Source organism: Stegostoma tigrinum, chromosome 22 (genome assembly GCF_030684315.1).
Source record: "Stegostoma tigrinum isolate sSteTig4 chromosome 22, sSteTig4.hap1, whole genome shotgun sequence".
NCBI classification, from domain to species: domain Eukaryota; kingdom Metazoa; phylum Chordata; class Chondrichthyes; order Orectolobiformes; family Stegostomatidae; genus Stegostoma; species Stegostoma tigrinum.
The window spans coordinates 47525436-47544416 of NC_081375.1; the positions used below are offsets into that span (position 1 = coordinate 47525436).

An 18981-nucleotide genomic window follows, 5' to 3' on the forward strand; every position below is an offset into this window, starting at 1 on the left:
GGTTTGTTCTTAATCAACACATGCCCAATTACGCTTGGCAGCCCAGCCTGACCAACCTAGCCGTTTGGAGCCAGTTCTTATCCCAATGTTACTAATAAATCCAATAAGGAATCCAGGAGGAATTTCTTTAAATATTGGTTCAATGGGTGTCTTGGGGTGATACCTCTGGAGGAGATGCTCCAGCTTTGATTCCTAATCAGGACCATTGATTGAGTGTTTGCAACATGGCAAAGCAGGTTGTTTATCAGCCTGTAAATTTTCCCAATCTACCTGTTAGAAGGTGGTAAGGGTGGGCCTGTCTCCTGATCAGCAACCTTAAAGAAGGCAATGATAAGCCACACTGTTGTAATTTCCCCATAGGAGGGAAGCAATCCAATGCAAATCTATGGCCCAGCCTCAGAAGTGAGGAAGGCAGAAAAGACACATTTAGAATTGTGAACTCACTCCCAGAAGGAAGAGGTGAGGCAAATGCCTCATGTCCACTGTTTAAGGAAAGTGAGAAAGAGATGCTACAGATCTGTTAGCCTGAGATCAATACCAGGAAAATGCCAGAATAAATTATAAACTGAGATTACTGGATAGCAAGGAAATAATTTGCAGGTTGAACATACATAGGTGTATGTCAGACAAATCAGATTTGACAAACCGGATAGAGAGCGTTTGGGATAATGGGAACTGCAGATGCTGGAGAATCCAAGATAACAAAGTCTGGAGCTAGATGAACACAGCAGGCCAAGCAGCATCTTAGGAGCACAAAAGCTGACGTTTCGGGTCTAGATCCTTCATCAGAGATGATCTAGACCTGAAACGTCAGTTTTTGTGCTCTTAAGATGCTGCTTGGTCTGCTGCGTTCATCCAGCTCCACACTTCGTTATCTTAAAGAGCATTTGAGGATGTTTTTGATAAAATCCCTCCCAGGAAGTTTGTAAATCAAATTAAAGTGCCTGGGATAATGTCATTACAGTCCTGCTGGCTGCTCTTTCATTAGACAGAGAGAGAGATAGGTGACCAGTGGTGGTCTAACCTGAGGGTCACCATACATCAAGTGAGGAGACAGGTTGCAAAGGACAGTTCTACCTGGTAACCTTGGCCAGTGTGGGAGTTGAATCCATGCTATTCGTCTCACTCTACAGCTGTTGAGTCAGATAACTTCCATTGAAAGCACTAGACTGGCAGATTGATGAATGGCTCACAGGCAAAAAGCAGAGAATATGTATTTCGATCATTCTAAAAAGGTGAAAAGGAGCTGTGTTGCTTCAAAACACAAGAGATTATGGGATGGCATGGTGGTTCAGTGGTTAGCACTATTGCCTCAGTGTTGGGGACCAGGGTTTGATTCCAGCCTCAGGTGACTGTGTGGAGTTTGCACATTCTCCCCGTGTCTGCATGGGTTTCCTCTGGGTGCTCTGGTTTCCTCCCACAGTCCAAAGATAGGCAGATTGGGTGGGTTGGCCATGTTAAATTACCCCATAGTGTTCAGGGATATGCGGGCTAGGTGGATTAGCCATGGGAAATGCAGGTATAGAGGAATGGGGTGAGTCTGGGTGGGATGCTCTTTGGAGGATTGGTGTGGATTTGATGGAGCAAACAGCCCACTTCCAGTGTTGTTGGGATTATACAGTTCAAGGAAGAATCAATGAGTGAGCTTCAGCAAGAACGTGCTGGCATCCTCCTGCCTGTAAAGCAATTTGAAGAGCCCATCAAAAAGCAATGAAACAGCTAAGAGAAAAAGGTCATTCTCAGGTTGGCAGGATGTAACCAGTGTAGTAACACGGGAATTCATGCTTGGATGGACTGAATGGTTTGTTCCTGGGTTCCAGAGTCAAGGAGAAGTTGGATAAATGAGGGAGTGTGGCACAAACACTGAGATAGTGAAGTACAGCAGAGTGTAAGGAGAAGTGTGGGGATTACAAACAGGGCAGAAGCTGGTTCGGCTTATTCCAGGAAATTCCATGTGCTGGTGATAATGGGAACTGCAGATGCTGGAGAATCCAAGATAACAAAGTGTGGAGCTGGATGAACACAGCAGGCCAAGCAGCATCTCAGGAGCACAAAAACTCCTGAGATGCTGCTTGGCCTGCTGTGTTCATCCAATTCCATGTGCTGCGTCTGGCAGGAAACTTTTAAAACAGGAGACCTGGTAAATCTTGTCTTTATTTCCTCAGTACAGACTGAAAGGCAATCTTCCATCTTGGTGAATGGCACTACCCTTTGCTTAATCTTCAGCTCACCAAAATACCGGGTTGTACACTCTCCCTGCAGATAGAGCACTGCACTGAACACACTGTTGAGCCCAGACCCACTCTACTGATGCAATGCTGAATATGTGGCAAATAAAAATGAAGAATCATTCTGAGTAAGGGTCACCGGACCCAAAACATTGAATCTGTTTTCTCCTTCACACATGCTGCCAAGGCCTGCTGAACTCTTCCAGCAACTTTGCTTTTGTTCATCGTTACATTATATGTTGAGAGCTACTCATTGTCTAATCGCTTCAACAATTTTCACCAGCTAAAACTTGGTCCCCCCTTTGTAAATGTGTTTTACAATTAACGTTAGGGGGATTGTTTATTTTTTTCTGGTGGAGGGGAATCTGTGTGATTCCCTCTGCCATGCGGTTTGATTCCGTGACCAGAGGCGATCAGCTGGAGTTTGGGAGGGGACCTGATGCACTGAGCAGGATCCCCAAAGTCCTTGCTGGCTTCACTTTCGCTGTGGGATGAATGGACCACGTGTGGTTGACTTGCTCTAGGGAAGATGAGATAGAGAGAGAGAGAGAGCGAGAGCATTGCCGAAGTTCCGAGAGGATTGCTGCCTCCTATCTGTGAGTCAGCTCCATTACCCGCTTGTTTGTCTCTCTACATACACACAGGCAGCATGGACCTGGCAGCGTCCGGACCCCAAGGCGGGCACACAGGAGGACTGGCAAACCAGCTCGGGGCATCTAAAGGGCGCGGCACGGATTGATACCCGTGCCCTCTCGGTCTCTGAAATCTTCCTCGATCTCCCTCTCTGTCTCTGTCAAAATGGGAATCGACAGAAGACACAGGGCGTCCCTGGCTCTCACTCTCAACTTTATAGCGTTGGTTTTCTGTGTCACCGCCTTCAGTACCAGCTACTGGTGCGAGGGCACCAGGAAAGTGGCGAAACCTTTCTGTAAAACTAACGTGAAGGAAAAACAGAGCAACTGCATCGAGTACACCAGCTCGGACAGTAACGACAGCAACGTGGTCCGGTATAGCTGGGAGGCGGGCGATGATAAGTATGTGATTTGCTATTTTCATGCTGGCATCTGGTTCTCCTGCGAAGAAAACATAAGCGGAGAAGGTAAGGAAACCTTTAGATAGTTAAAGCTTTCTTTTTTAAAGGCAAAGAAAGCGAAAATCTATTTGTCAATATGTATATATATTATGTGTATATATGTGTATTTTTACAGTGTGTCAGTGCCTGCGTTGTAAATATATACATTATATATATATATAAGCTGTGTAGATACGTTGTATGTCTGTATACGTTGTGTGGATGTGTACATATTACCTGTGTATGGATTTTTTTAATTGCAAAAATATACTTTATGTACACAAACACAGTTATGAAGGAGTTCTGTACCGTCTTTGCACGTGAAGAGCCAACAAATATTGCAAATTGGCATTTTCTGGAATTGCAAATAAAATCCCCCACCGCATTTCCTCCTTATACAGGTCAACATATCCACATATTTAAGGCACCTAAAGAGCCTGATATGTGCTCGAATGCTGTTTTCCTCCCTCTGTGTATCCCTGTATCCATTTGTCTCCCTTTCCCCCCTACAGTCGATTTGTCCGGATGACTGTATTTCTGTGGACAGGCAGGCAGAAATGAAGAAACGCGTTCACTAAATTCGATACAGCTCTACTATGAGGAAACTGTATCTGCGTGTAAAGTGAACAGTAATTATTTCCTCATCAGCTCTGAAATAGGTCTACAATCTCCAACCCCACCCCCGTCCCCCACCCCACTCCCACACTTTGTCCTCTGGATCCCAGAAACTGGCTGTTTGCTTCAGGGAGACAAGTCTGTGAGTCAGCCGGAAAGCGCTACTTTACCCGGCTTCCAGAACTAGCGAACACACAAGCTCCTAACCCAAACTGTCACTGGAAAAGTTGTCTCTTATTTTTCGCCTTGCTATTTTACTCACCGTCTCTCTGCATTTAAATTCCCCTTATTTATATGTAAACACAGGAATGACCTTCTGACCTGCCCGCACTTACATCATCCTACGGCTGGGGACAGGGAAAATAAACGCAGGTGGTAAACCATAAGCACATTTGTGTTGGAGAGGGCCAGAGGTGAACCACCCCAACCTCCTAACCTGAAGGGTATAACCAAGTCTGAAAGCTCAGAAAAGGCACTGGTTTCTGAGGGAGTTCAACCTTCTGCATGTGTGTGTGTGTGTGTCTGCGAGTATGACTGTGTCTGTCTGAGTGTGTGTTTGCCTGTGTCCGAGTGTGTGTCTCTCTGTCTGTGTATGTTTATGTATCTGTGCCTGTGTATGTCTGAGTGTTTGTATATGAGTGTGTTTGTCTGTGTGTTTGTGTCTGTGTGTCTCAATGTCTGCTTGTATATGTGGCTGTGTGTCCATGTGTGTATCAGAGTGTGTATGGGGGTGCTGTGTTTGTCTTAGTGTGTGATTGTGCCTCTGTGCCTGCATGTGTTATGCTTATGTCTCTGTGCCAATGTGTGTGTGTGTGAGAGAGAGAGAGAGAGAGAGAGAGAGAGAGAAGGGGTATACTCGGGGAGGTGGGTGGTGAGAGAATTTATCCTTTCTGGAGTGTTGTCACTATTTCTCCAGCCACGTTATTCATTGGAAGGACAGTTCAGAGCTGACACCTCACCCAACTCGGAACAGGAGGGGAGGAATCAGATCTGATCTGATCCTGACTCGATCTAGTCATTAGTAGGAGGGTGGCGAAGGGGGAAGTGAACATACCGAAGCAAAAAAGACACAGCATTTCTCTTGAGACAACGAAAAGTTCTCTGCCTTCACACACCAGCTACTTGTACAGCTATTGAGGCGTGTGTGGGCTGTGTTGGTGAAATTACCTTTGCAAGCTGTCATTAATTTCAAGTATCGGGTCCAACTCGCAGTGATCTTTCTCTTGCACTTTTTTGATGAACCAGTGTCCTGGGATGTGGTTACTGTTCCTTAAAAATCTCTGCTGTGGTCTCCTTTCTGTAGGGTGAAACGTTGCTAGCTGTCAGAACCTGTTCCACAGTTTGTAACAAGTGCTGTTCTTCGTCTGTCTGTCTGTTGTTGACCACTCCTTGTTTCCTGTTGCTTTCCAGGAGAAAAATGCAGAAGTTTTATTCATCTGACGCCTCCTGCTGAACGAGGTTAGTTTGGAATGAATAAATTATTGTTTTGTTTTAACCTGAAGTCTGAAGTTTTCAATCTCCAGTTGCCACTCTTACAAGCATTTTTGTTTTATTGTGACTCATTTTTGGGGGAGCCTCATACTCTCCAGACACAGAGATGTCCAATCATTGATTTTAAAATACAGTAAGGTATTCCTGCACCTGCAGATTCCATTAGTTAGCAGAACAAGGGTAACAAGTCAGTAAGAGGACTACCATCTTCCATGAGTGGCATGGTGGCTCAGTGTTTGGCACTACTGACTCACAGTGTCACAGTGCCAGGGACTCAGGTTTGAGCACCCCTGCCCCCGCCCCCAGCTTTGGGCAGCTATCTGTGTGGAGTTTGCACATTCTCCCCGTCTGTGCAGATCACCTCAGGGTGCTCCAGTTTCCTCCCACAGTCCAAAGATGTGCAGATTAGGTGGATTGGCCATTGGGAATTGCCTGTAGTGACCAGGGATGTACAGGATAGGTGGCTTAGCCATGAGAAATGCAGGGTTAGAGGGACGGGGTGGACCTGGGTGGAATGCTCTTCGGAGAGTTGGTGCGGACCCAATGGGCCAAATGGCCTGCATTCATACTTTAGAGATTCTATGAAGTCACTGCCAATTCCAACACCAACCCAAATGGGCACATTTCACCATCCCTTCATCTTTGATGGGTCAAAATCCGGGAACCTCCAGTCTCACCAGACCATGGTACGCCTTCACCAGATGAATAGTGCCAGTGGGTTTAAATAGAATGTCAACGGCCATCTTCTTGAGGATGACTGGGCACAATAAATGCCTGACTTTGCTAAGGCTGCCAGCTTTCAAACAAATCCACAGCCTACTGTGAGTACACCTCAGGAACTCAGGGGTGATTCAGGGATATCAATCATGACTTGGCACCTTGACCCTCTCAATGATTTTTTTCTAAATGCCTAATGTGCTTCCAATGGTCAAAGCTCCAGACTCTGAAACGTTGCAGCCATTTGCTGTATTTATGAGTTGTGTTTTATATTCATTCATGGGGCATGAGCATCCTGGCCAGCATTTATCACTAGAGGGAAGTTAAGAGCCAACCATATCACCATAGGTATGCAGTAACATGTAGGCAATATTGGGTAAGGATGACAAATTTCCTTCCCTAGAGGACACTGGTCAACCAGATCATTTTTTTCAAACAAAAGCCAACAGCGTTATGGTCATCATGCAATTGTTAATTCCAAATTTTTGTTGATGTCAAATTCCACCATCTGCCATGATAGGATTCGAAAACAAAGTTGCTGGAAAAACTCAGCAGGCCTGGCAGCATCTGTGAAGGAGAAAACAGAGTTAATGTTTCGGGTCCAGTGACCCTTCCTCAGAAGGGCTCTTCAGCAACTTTGTTTTTGTTCCTGATTCACAGCATCCACAGTTCTTTCTGTTTTTATGGCAGGATTTGAACCTGCGTCCCAAAACATTACCTTGGTCTCTAGTGATAATACCACCAAGCCATTGCCTCCCCCCGAGGCTGCCTTACTTGTGTCTTGATGGACACATTAATCTGTTAACTTCATATGTTAAAATATTGCCCTAACCATTGCAGAGGAAGATGGTAAGCATCCATAGGCTAATATTTAGGCAGCGTGGTTCTTAATGGGTCGTTCTGGTGCAGAGGCAGCATGTCTGTTTCTGAGTCGGGAAATCATGAAACACTATCCTGGAACGCTACAGAGACCTGAGTGTGCAGTGAAGCCTAACATTTCAATGCAGTGCTGAGCAGCACAATGTCAGAGATGTACTTCCTTCGGACCTTTCAACTGAGACCATGCCTGCCTTCTCAAGATGCAAGAGATACAATGGCAGAAAAGCCGTTGAGCTTCTCTTGGTGTCCTGGCCAACATCAATTATCTCATCATCATTCCAAGATTAATTTTTGTGAAAGCTCATTATGTGAAAAATTGTTGTTACTTTCACTAACATTAGAAAGGTTTCAATAGTCCTTAAGTTCTTCTTCAGCTGAGGGGGGGGGGAATGTAGATGTACTCAAAAGGTGAACATATTTTATGTGTGCTAATCATTTCTTATCCAGTAAGTTATATTTTAGACAGGAATAATGCATTACATGCTCCGTCATTTCTTAAAGTTTACACTGCCAAACAACCAAAATGCTGGCAATATATAATTTAAAAAATGGTTGTTGAACATTTTCTCTGAAAGTGGATGGTTTAGTTGTGGAAACATGTCTGTGGGGAATGATGAGCTATTGCTTAATGGGAATGATGAGCTATTGCTATGGCTTCAAGTAGAGCAACAAATGGGTTTGTAATCACCTCCACCTCTTGTAAAAAAAATGAAGGTCAGATCAATGATGATGGTGAGTCACTATATTTCTTTGCTGTGTTCAGGAGAGCCAATGTTACTCTGAAGAAGATCTCTGGAGCAGTGAGCTCTGCGTAGCTGGGCGATGTTACAATCGGCAATAGATTCTATCTGTATGTGCCATGCTTTAGGAAAAAAATCATACTGACACAAACATCTTGGACTCTGCTTTTCTTAGAATTTCTCATATCTATCATTTTAACAGAGGTGTTAATTTGTTTAATGGATGTCGAATCAGTCTTTAACAAACTAATTGTGCACTTGTAAACTTATTATACAAACTGTTTGCAAATGGTGCAGTCTAAATTCAAAGTAGATTTGCCCATGTGGATTTAGATGGGTAGCATGATTCATGATGGATGATTCATGTCAGTTTGGAATTATTGGTTGCCTTCAATGCCTGCGGTTCACGTTTTGATGTTCATGTATCTAATTGTTCTTTTGCCCTTTTACGTGGTTGTTATGGAGATCCTCACTGTAACCTCTTTGTGCTGGAAGCAAGAAAGTATACAACATGACAAAGATTAGTAATAAATCAGAAGATCAGGGAAGTTTTGAAAGTCAACAAAAGAGAGGGACCAAAGTGAACATTGAGCCCTTAGAAAATAAGGCTGAGGACATAATAATGACAGAGAGAGTTGAACAAATACTTTGCATCGCATTATCCTCCGACACTTCCGCCATCTACAATCCGACCCCACCACCCAAGACATTTTTCCATCCCCACCCTTGTCTGCTTTCCGGAGAGACCACTCTCTCCGTGACTCCCTTGTTCGCTCCACACTGCCCTCCAACCCCACCACACCTGGCACCTTCCCCTGCAACTGCAGGAAATGCTACACCTGTCCCCACACCTCCTCCCTCACCCCCATCCCAGGCCCCAAGATGACATTCCACATTAAGCAGAGGTTCACCTGCACATCTGCCAATGTGGTATACTGCATCCACTGTACCCGGTGCGGCTTTCTCTACATTGGGGAAACCAAGCGGAGGCTTGGGGACCGCTTTGCAGAACACCTCCGCTCAGTTCGCAACAAACAACTGCACCTCCCAGTCGCAAACCATTTCCACTCCCCCTCCCATTCTCTTGATGACATGTCCATCATGGGCCTCCTGCAGTGCCACAATGATGCCACCCGAAGGTTGCAGGAACAGCAACTCATATTCCGCCTGGGAACCCTGCAGCCATATGGTATCAATGTGGACTTCACCAGTTTCAAAATCTCCCCTTCCCCTACTGCATCCCTAAACCAACCCAGTTCGTCCCCTCCCCCCACTGCACCACACAACCAGCCCAGCTCTTCCTCCCCACCCACTGCATCCCAAAACCAGTCCAACCTGTCTCTGCCTCCCTAACCTGTTCTTCCTCTCATCCATCCCTTCCTCCCACCCCAAGCCGCACCCCCAGCTGCCTACTAACCTCATCCCACCTCCTTGACCTGTCCGTCTTCCCTGGACTGACCTATCCCCTCCCTACCTCCCCACCTACACTCTCTCCACCTATCTTCTTTACTCTCCATCTTCGGTCCGCCTCCCCCTCTCTCCCTATTTATTCCAGTTCCCTCTCCCCATCCCCCTCTCTGATGAAGGGTCTAGGCCCGAAACGTCAGCTTTTGTGCTCCTGAGATGCTGCTTGGCCTGCTGTGTTCATCCAGCCTCACATTTTATTTTCTTGGAATTCTCCAGCATCTGCAGTTCCCATTATCTCTGATACTTTGCATCAGTCTTCACAGTAGAGGATACTTTGTCATCCAAACATAGTAAATAATGAAGAGGCTAAAGGCAAAGAAAATAAACACCACAAACTGTTGGGTGTCACGGTGGCATAGTGGTTGGCACTGCTGCCTTACAGTTCCAAGGACCTTGGTTCGCTTCCGGCCTCAGATGAATGTCTGTGTTGAGTTTGCATATTGCCTGCACCTCTGGGTCCGCTGGTTTTCTCCCACAAAAAGATGTGCAGGTTAGGTAGAGTGGCCAAGTTAAATTGTCCTGTAGTGCCTAGGGATGTGTAGACTAGGAGGATTAGCCATGGCAAATGCTAGGTTGCAGGTGATAGGGTGGGGGAGGGGGTCTGGATGGCATGCTGTTCAAAGGGTTGGTACAGATTTGATGAGATAAATAGCCTCTAACTGAATTGCAGGGATTCTATGATTGTGTTGTATCACTCGAGAAATGTGTCTAAAGGTTGATAAGCCCCTAGACCTGATGGTTTGCATCCTCATATTACATAGTATTACATATTGCATTCTAGCTCTCAAGGAAGTACCTACAAAGGTAGTTTGATGCACTTAGAGACATGAAAAACTGACAGTGTAAAATCATTATTCCAAAAGGGAGAGAAACAAAAAAAAGATAACTATAGATCCATCAACTTGTCGTTAGAAAACTCTTAGAGTTGATTATAAAGGATGTCTTAGCTGAGCATTTAGAAAACACATAGTATAAAATAACACATAGTCTAATTAAAACACATAAGCATGGCTTCATGAAGGGGAGATCATGTCTGACCAATTTGATAAAGTTCTTTCAGGAGGTAACAAGCAGGATAGTTAAAGGAAATCCAGTACATCCAGTGTATTGGGATTTACAAAAGGTATGTGATACGTTACCCGTATGAGGTTATTTAATAAAATAAGGACCTATGGTGTTGGAGATAGTATATGGATAGACGATTGGCTAAGTAACAGAAGGCAGAGAGTTGGGATAAAAGAGGTATTTTCTGGATAGTGACCTGTAACTAGTGGAGTTCCACAAGGCTCAGACTGGAGCTGCAATTATTACAAGTTATGTTGATGATCTGAACAATGGAAGTGAATGCACTCTTGCCAGTTTTGTAGATAACACAAAAAAAAGTGGTGAGGATGACACAAAAAGGGATATAGATTGGTTCACTGAGTGGGCAGAAAGTAGGCAGGTGGAATATAATGGGGAAATGTAAGACTATGTACTTTGGCAAGAAGAATAGAAGAGCTGAATATTATTTGCATAGGGGAAGACCAAAGAAAGCTGTAGCTCACAGCAATTTTGGGATCGTTGTGCATGGATCACAAATAGTGAGCATCCCATTAATAGGGAAGGCAAATGGAATATTGACCTTTATTTCAAAGGGAATAGAGTATAAAAGTAGGAAGATCTTAATGAAATTAAACAGGGCAGTGGTCAGACCAGAGCTAGAGTACTGTGAACGGCTCTCCTCAAGAAAAATATCCTAGCATTGGAGGCAGGCCAGAGAATGTTCCTGAGGTTGATCCTGGGTTTGGAGGAAGAGTCTTATAATAAGAGCTTGAATAGATTGGGCTTCCACTCATTGGAGAATAGGAGAATGAGGAGAGAACTTATGGAAACATGCAAGGTTCTTAAGGAACTTGACAGGATAGGTGTGGAGAGGCCATTTCCTCTTGTGGCACCGGAGGGTATAATCTCAGAATAAGGAATCACCCTTTGAAGACAAAAATGAGGAGAAATTGCTTTCCTCAGATTGGTGAATCTATGAAATTCTTTACTGCAGAGGACTGTCGAGTTAAGTATATTCAAGGTTGAACTAAACAGATTTTTAATTAGGAAGGGAATCAAGAATTATGGGGAAAAGGCAGGAAAGTGAAGTTGAGACTTATCAGACCAGCCATGTTATCGTGGAATGGCAGAGCTATTTGATGGGCTGAATGGCCTACTTCTGCTGTTACATATTCATATGGTCTGATGCCTAGCTTTTCTTTCCCTCTTTCTTCTTTAATGATGTTACTTAAATCTATTAGTGGCCAAACGCCTGAACTGTTCTCTAGTATCATCTTTTTGGCTCAGCATGAGATTTCACATCATAATGCTCCTGCAAACATTCTTTGGATATTTTAGCACATTCTAGGCTCTGTGAAGATGCAAACAATTCTTGTCAATTACAACAAAAACAGAAGTTGCTGGAAAAGCTCAGCAAGCCCGGCAGCATCTGTGAAGGAGAAAACAGAGTTAACATTTTGGGTCCAGTGACCCTTCCTCAGAACTGATAGTGGCTGGGAAAAGGTCAAATTATATGCGGAAAATAGGGAGGTGGATGGGGTAGGGAGTAAACGATAGGATAGAGCCCGAATAAAGAGAGAGAAAGACAGTTGGACAGACAAAGGAGTTGCCAACGATCAGGCTGGGAGGGTGAGTAGTTGTTAATGGGGACTGTTAGTGACTCACAACAGGGGGTGTGTAATGGTAGGCTGTCTTGGTAACAAAGTCTGGTGTGTGGGGTGGGCGGCTGGGACATGGGAGAGCTTAGGCCCTAAAATTATTGAACTCAATATTGAATCCGAGGGCTGTAGGGCCCTCAAGTGGAAAATGAGGTGTTGTTCCTCCAGCTTGCGTTGCGCTTCATTGGAACATTGCAGCAAGCCAGAGACAGAGACGTTGGCCAGGGAGCAGGGAGGTGCATTGAAGTGGCAGGCAACAGGTAGTTCAGGATCTTTTTTGCGAATAGAACGTAGATGTTGTGCAAAGCAGCCACCAAGTCTGCACTTCATTTCGCCAGTGTAGAGGAGACCCCCATTGTGAATAGCGAATGCAGTAGACTAGATTCTGGTAAGCGCTGGTGAAGTATTGCTTCACCTGGAAGGTATGTTTGGGCCCTTGGATAGTGGGGAGGGAGGAGATAAATGGGCAGGTGTTGCACCTTCACCGGTTACAGGGGAAGGTGCTGTAGGGCTGTGGGGAGGTGTTGCGGGTGAAGGAAGTGTGCTCCAGGGTGACCCAGAGGGAACAGTCTCTGCGGAAGGCAGACATGGAAGGGGAGGGGATTGTGTGTCTGGTGGTGGCATCTTGCTGGAGGTGGCAGAGGTGGAGCAGTCATCAATTAACTGCTCTCTTTAGTGTTCTTCTCTTCTCATAAGCTAATAGGTGGCAGACTTAAATTTTTCAGCTCTGACAACTGTAAGCATTTTGTAGGAAAACAAAGCATTGCCTTCTTTTTTTCCCCTCCTTTTTTGTGTGGTTTGGTCAAGATTTAAACAGTCTTTTACAAAAACATTGATCATTCTTAAGTCACAAATATCTTTTATAATTTAACATCTTTTCTATGCATGTCCAAACTTTTCGCTTTGTGGATTATATTTGGGTACATACTTTGGACATTTATGGCTATATAATTGCAGTACAATGTAATTCACTGCAATAACTGATGAATGTTATTGGAAGAAGTGATATGCACTCATATGATCTGAGAGTCTAAGGTAAAGCAGCCATTTTAGGGGTTGTTCTCATAGCTGTAAACACATTATAATAAAATTAGTCTTTTGCGGTCACCACAATCTTCAAGATTTATTGAAGCTACGGCAATTCAGCAACACAGTAATATATGTATAATATTTTGAATATCACTGAAGTTGCAGTTGACACGCTGATCTTGCAGAGATTATTGAAAAGATCGTCTTCCAAAAATGTCACAAAACTTCAAAATTCAAACAAGTGATACAAACAAATAAGAAAATTAAGTGCAGGAAGTCTGACCATTGAAGACCAGGATAAGAGCCTAGGGGGCTGTGTGTGTTTTTATGCTTGGCCGTGTGATGTGGTCATTGCTCGTTGGGCCAGCATTTAATACCCATTCCTAACTGCCCTAGAGAAAATGCTGATGAGTCACTTCTTGAACTGCTACAGCCTGTGTCCTTCAGCACCTCCAGTATTGTGAGGAAGGGACATCCAGCATGTTGACGAGCGACACTGAACGAAAGGCAATCGTTCCAAGTCAGGCTTGGAAGGGAATGAGCAGGCAATGGTGTTTCCATGCATCTGCTTCCCTCTGTGTGGTAGTGATCACAGATTTGGAAGGTGCTGCAGGATGATCCTTCAGAAGTTGTTGCACTGCACCTTGTAGATGATTCAGACAGCAGCCATTGTGCCCCAGTGATGGAGGGAGTGAATGTTGAAGGTGTTAAATGGGGTGTCAATGAAATGGGCTATTTTATCCTGATTAACATTGAGCTTCTTATGTGTTGCTGGAGCTGCATTAATACAGTGGCATGGAGACTGTTCTATCAGACTCCTGACTCATAGATGGTGGACAGGTTTGCAGAGTTACAAAGTGAGGTAGTTGCTACTAACTTCCCAGCCTCTTACCTGCTTTTGTTGCCACAGAATCTAAATAGTTGTTCAGTTTCTGTTCTGTTCAATTATATCACCCAGGATGTTGATTGTGGGGAATTCAACAATGGCAATGTCATTGAACATAAATAGACAGTGATAATAGGAACTGCAGATGCTGGAGAATCCGAGATAACAATGTGTGGAGCTGGATGAACACAGCAGGCTAAGCAGCATCTTAAAAGCAGAAAAGTTGACGTTTCGGGCCAAGACCCTTCATCAGAAATGGGGGAGGGGGAGAGGGTTCTGAAATAAATAGGGAGAGAGAGGGAGGCAGATTGAAGATGGATGCAAGAGTGTTACATTGGGAGAGAGATCCCATGAGGTTTGTCCAGAGGGAGGAAGGTAACTTCTTCAGCTTAGAAGAGGCTTCACAGTGTGGTTAAAATTGTATCAGAGATAACAGGAACTGCAGGTGCTGGAGAATCCAAGATAACAAAGTGTTATCCACACAGACACAGGAAGAATGTGCAAACTCCACACAGACAGTCACCCAAGGCTAGAATCAAACCTGTGTCCCTGGCACTGTGAGGCAAGGGGAACACTGGTGGAGGTGATGGCCAGGTGGCATTATCGCTGGACTGTTAATTCAGAGACGCAGATACTGTTCTGGGCACCCAGGTTCGAATCCTGCCACAACAGATGGTGGAAATTGCATTCAAAAAAGTATCTGGAATTAAGGATCTAGCGATGACCTTTAATCCATTGCTGGTTGTTGGGAAAAACCCATCTGGTTCACTAATGCCTTTTAGGGAAAGAAACTCCAATTCTTAGCTGGTCTGGCCTACATGTGACTGCACACCCATAGCAATATGCTTGACTCTTAACTGCCCTCTGGACAATAAATGCTGCCTGGCCAGCGATACCCCTCATCCTGTGAATGAATAAAGGAAAAAAAATACACTGAGACACCATGCCACCCCAGTGAGGCAACCTGAGACAATTTTCATCGTGGCAATTAAGTGCAATGCATACCATCAAAGGTGAAGGAGAGACGTGGAAAGTGAGAGTCTGTAAATGTAATCTAATATTTCCGCAGTTCATATTCGCTGTCCTTAATCACATGCACACATATATACACGTAATTAACGCAGCATTGCAACACCGGTAATTGCCTGACAATCTGCGACACAAAGATTACTTCTCACTATCGGCTCCAGTTTGACTATTGTTCAAATCTTGCTGCATATGGACTTGAACCGCTTCAGTGCCTGAGGAGTTTTGGATCGTGCTAAATGTTCAACAATCATCAGCAAACATATCCATGTCTGATTTTAGGATGAAGTAGTTGAAGCTGGTTGGGCCAAGAATACTATTGTGAGTGTTTAGGATGACAGATTGGAAATCCTGTTCTAATCAATTGGAGAAATGCAGCCTTTAAGTTCCTTTTACAGTGTAATGTATATTAATATAATAGTTTAAAACACTTTTAAAATATCTTTTGCATTTCAGTACTGTCCTTGAAATCACTTGAAACTAATAGAATCAATATAGAATGGTAGTGTGGGAAAAAGCCATTTGGCCCATCGATTCCACTCCACCCTCCAAAGAGCATCCCACCCAGAGTCAATCCCCCATCCTATCCCTGTACCCCTGAATTTACCTTGGCTAGTTCACCTAGCCTGTTAATGTTTACTGTTAGACTTTTACATCCCATTGAAAGAACAAAAAGCTTATAGCAATGTAAGACACATGGCTATTGGAGTAAATAAGAGCAGGAGATCTTCATGGTCAGTCATGAATTTTGGATCTATCTCCCATCCCTATCCAAAGGTCCAGGTTACAAAACGCATGTGAAAGTGCATGATGTCAGAGAAAAACAGACATGTTGAGAAATTCTGACATACCACCAGCAGCTTGTAGAATGGGTGGAAGAATGCAAGGTAAAGAACACTCCAAGAAAGGAATATTTGGGCTTCAACAAAGAAGGGACGGGCCTTTACCTAGCCTTACTTATATTCACACAACAAATAAAGCAGATTCAGTACACAAAGTGAGAAATAGAATTTTTAGAGGAAAGTTTTATTCTGATTCTCCGAAATGGCTGTTGAGCGATTGCTGCTTGGTTGAGATATTGGTATTGAGTCCAGCTGATGTGCTAGAATCTAGCATGAATGACCCAGGTCTCTCACATGTTTTGCAAAAAGAAAACATAATTTTAGAGGAGATAGACTAATATACCCCCATCAGGTGTTGTACATCGTGCTATCCTCAAATGTGTTATGATGCTGTTTCAAACATCAGACAGCAAGCTGCAGAGCTGGATTAACACAGCAGGCCAAGCAGCATCAGAGGAGCAGGAAAACTGACGTTTCGGGCCGAGATCCTTCTTCCGAAATGGGGGAGGGGAAGGGGATTTTGAAATAAATAGGGAGAGAGGGGGAGGTGGATAGAAGATGGATAGAGGAGAAGATAGGTGGAGAGGAGACAGACAGGTCAAAGAAGCAGGGATGGAGCCAGGAAAGGTGAGTGTAGGTGGGGAGTTAGAGAGGGGATAGGTCAGTCCTTGAAGGACGGACAGGTCAAGAGGACAGGACGAGGCTATTAGTTAGGAGATGGGGGTGCAGCTTGAGGTGGGAGGAGGGGATAGGTGTGAGGAAGGACAGGTGAGGGAGGCGGGGAACACGCTGGGCTGGTTTTGGGATGCGGTAGGGGGAGGGGAGATTTTGAAGCTTGTGAAGTCCACGTTGATACCAATGGGCTGCAGGGTTCCCAAATGAAATATGAGATGCTGTTCCTGCAACTTTTGGGTGGCATCGTTGTGGCACTGCAGGAGGCCCAGGATGGACATGTCGTCTGAGGAATGGGAGGGGGAGTTAAAATGGTTTGCGACTGGGAGGTGCAGTTGTTTATTGCGAACTGAGCCTAGGTGTTTTGCCAAGCGGTCCCCAAGCGTCCGTTTGGTTTCCCCGATGTAGAGGAAGCCACAACGGGTACAGCGGATGCAGTATACCACATTGGCAGATGTGCAGGTGAACATCTGCTTCATGTGGAAGGGCTTCTCGCGGCGTGGGTTGGGGGTTAGGGGCGAGGTGTCGGGGCAGGTGTAGCATGTCAGCCCACCGCTGACGCTGACACAACTCCGCCCACCACTGACGCCAACGTTGCTCCACTCGTGGCCTCCACAGCCAGCAGCTCCAGAGGAGACAGTAGCATGCAGCGCTGCCAGGCCTTCACCATCCCCCCAGACCTCCCCCTTGCTGAGGATGAACGGTCATTCCTCAGTAAAGGGCTCACCTTTGTCCCCCTCCACCCACACATCCACAAATACCGGCCATGTTTGGACATTGAGTAATTTTTCTGCCACGTCCGCCTCCCTGCTTCTTCAATCGTGAGCCTAACCCTCCCTCAAATGACCCCTTCTCCCACCTCCAACACACCCCCTCCTCCCAGACACCACCCCCAGGCCTCCTACCCTCCCTCGACGTCTTCATCTCCAACTATCATCGCGACATTGATCGGCTCAACCTCTCCACCCCTCTCACCCACTCCAACCTCTCCCCCGCAGAACATGCAGCCCTCCGCTCCCTCCGCTCCAACCCCAACCTCACCATGAAACCCGCAGACTAGGGAGGCACAGTTGTAATATGGCACACTGACCTCTACATTGCTGAGGCCAGATGCCAACTCTCCGACACCTCCTCCTACCGCCCCCTTGATCATGACTCCAACCCAGCCACCAAAACATCATCACCCAAACCATTCACAGCCTCATCACCTCAGGTGACCTCCCACCCACAGCCTCCAACCTCATTGTTCCCCAACCCCGCACTGCCCGCTTTTATCTCCTTCCCAAAATCCACAAACCCGCCTGCCCTGGTCGACCCATTGTGTCCACCTGCTCCTGACCCACCGAACTCATCTCCACCTATCTATACTCCATTTTCTCCCCATTGGTCCAGGAACTTTCTACCTATGCCCATGACACCACCCACACCCTCCACATCTTCCAGAACTTCCAATTCCCCAGCCCCCAACACCTCATCTTTACCATGGATGCCCAGTCCCTATACACCTGCATTCCCCATGCAGATGGCCTAAAGGCCCTCTGTTTCTCCCTGTCCTGCAGGCCTGACCAGTCCCCCTCCACCAACACCCTCATCCACTTATCCAAACTCATCCTCACCTTCATCAACTTCTCTTTCAATTCCTCCCACTTCCTACAGACAAAGCGGGTGGCCATGGGTACCTGCATGGGCCCAAGCAATGCCTGCGTCTTTGTAGGTTACGTGGAACAGTCCCTCTTCCGCACCTCCACAGGCCCCAAACCCCATCTCTTCCTCCGTTACATTGATGACTGTATCGGCACCGCCTCGTGCTCCCACGAAGACCTCAAACAGTTCATCCATTTCAACAACACCTTCCACCCCAACCTTAAGTTCACCTGGACCATCTATAATCCCTCTCTCACCTTCCTGGACCTTGCTGTTTCCATCTTTGGCGACCAACTAGAAACCAATATCCATTTCAAGCCCACCGACTCCCACAGCTACCTAGAATACACCTCCCCCCCACCCACCCTCCTGCAAAAATGCCATCCCCCATTCCCAATTCCTCTGCCTCGGCCGTATCTTCTCCCAGGATGAGGCATTCCACTCCCGTACATCTCAGATGTCCTCATTTTTCAAGGACCGCAACATTCCCCCTGCAGGGGTCGAGAACGGCCTCGAGCGGGTCTCCCACATTTCCCGCAACTCATCCCTCACACCCTCTCTCCACCATAACAACCAAAACAGAATCCCTCTCATCCTTACGTACCACCCCACCAACCCCCGGATCCAAAGCATCATCCTCCGACACTTCCGCCATCTGCAATCTGATCCCACCACCCAAGACATTTTTTCCCTCCCCACCCTTACCTGCTTTCTGGAGGGACCACTCTCTCCGTGACTTCCTTGTCCACTCCACACTCTCCTCCAGCCCCACCACACCCGGCACTTTTCCCTGCAACCACAGGAAGAGCTACACTTGCCCCCACACGTCCCCTGCCTCACCCCATCCCAGGCCCCAAGAAGACTTTCCAGAATCAAGCAGATGTTCACCTGCACATCTGCTAATGTCATATACTGCATCCGCTGTTCCCGTTGTGGCCTCCTCTACATCAGGGAAACCAATCCAAAGTTTA

At 45.9% G+C, this 18981-nt stretch overlaps 1 protein-coding gene across 1 annotated transcript in view; it reads left to right on the top strand.

Annotated features, from left to right (window-relative positions):
* The first annotated feature begins 2795 nt into the window (after positions 1-2795).
* The window catches only part of gsg1l2b (gsg1-like 2b), a 144398-nt gene continuing 128212 nt past the window's right edge, over positions 2796-18981 (top strand). Inside the window, exons 1-2 of the mRNA XM_048554810.2 lie at positions 2796-3327; positions 5326-5373. Of these exons, the coding sequence (XP_048410767.1) occupies positions 3027-3327; positions 5326-5373 (349 nt within the window). The 5' untranslated portion in view covers positions 2796-3026. The remainder of the gene's footprint in view (positions 3328-5325; positions 5374-18981) is intronic.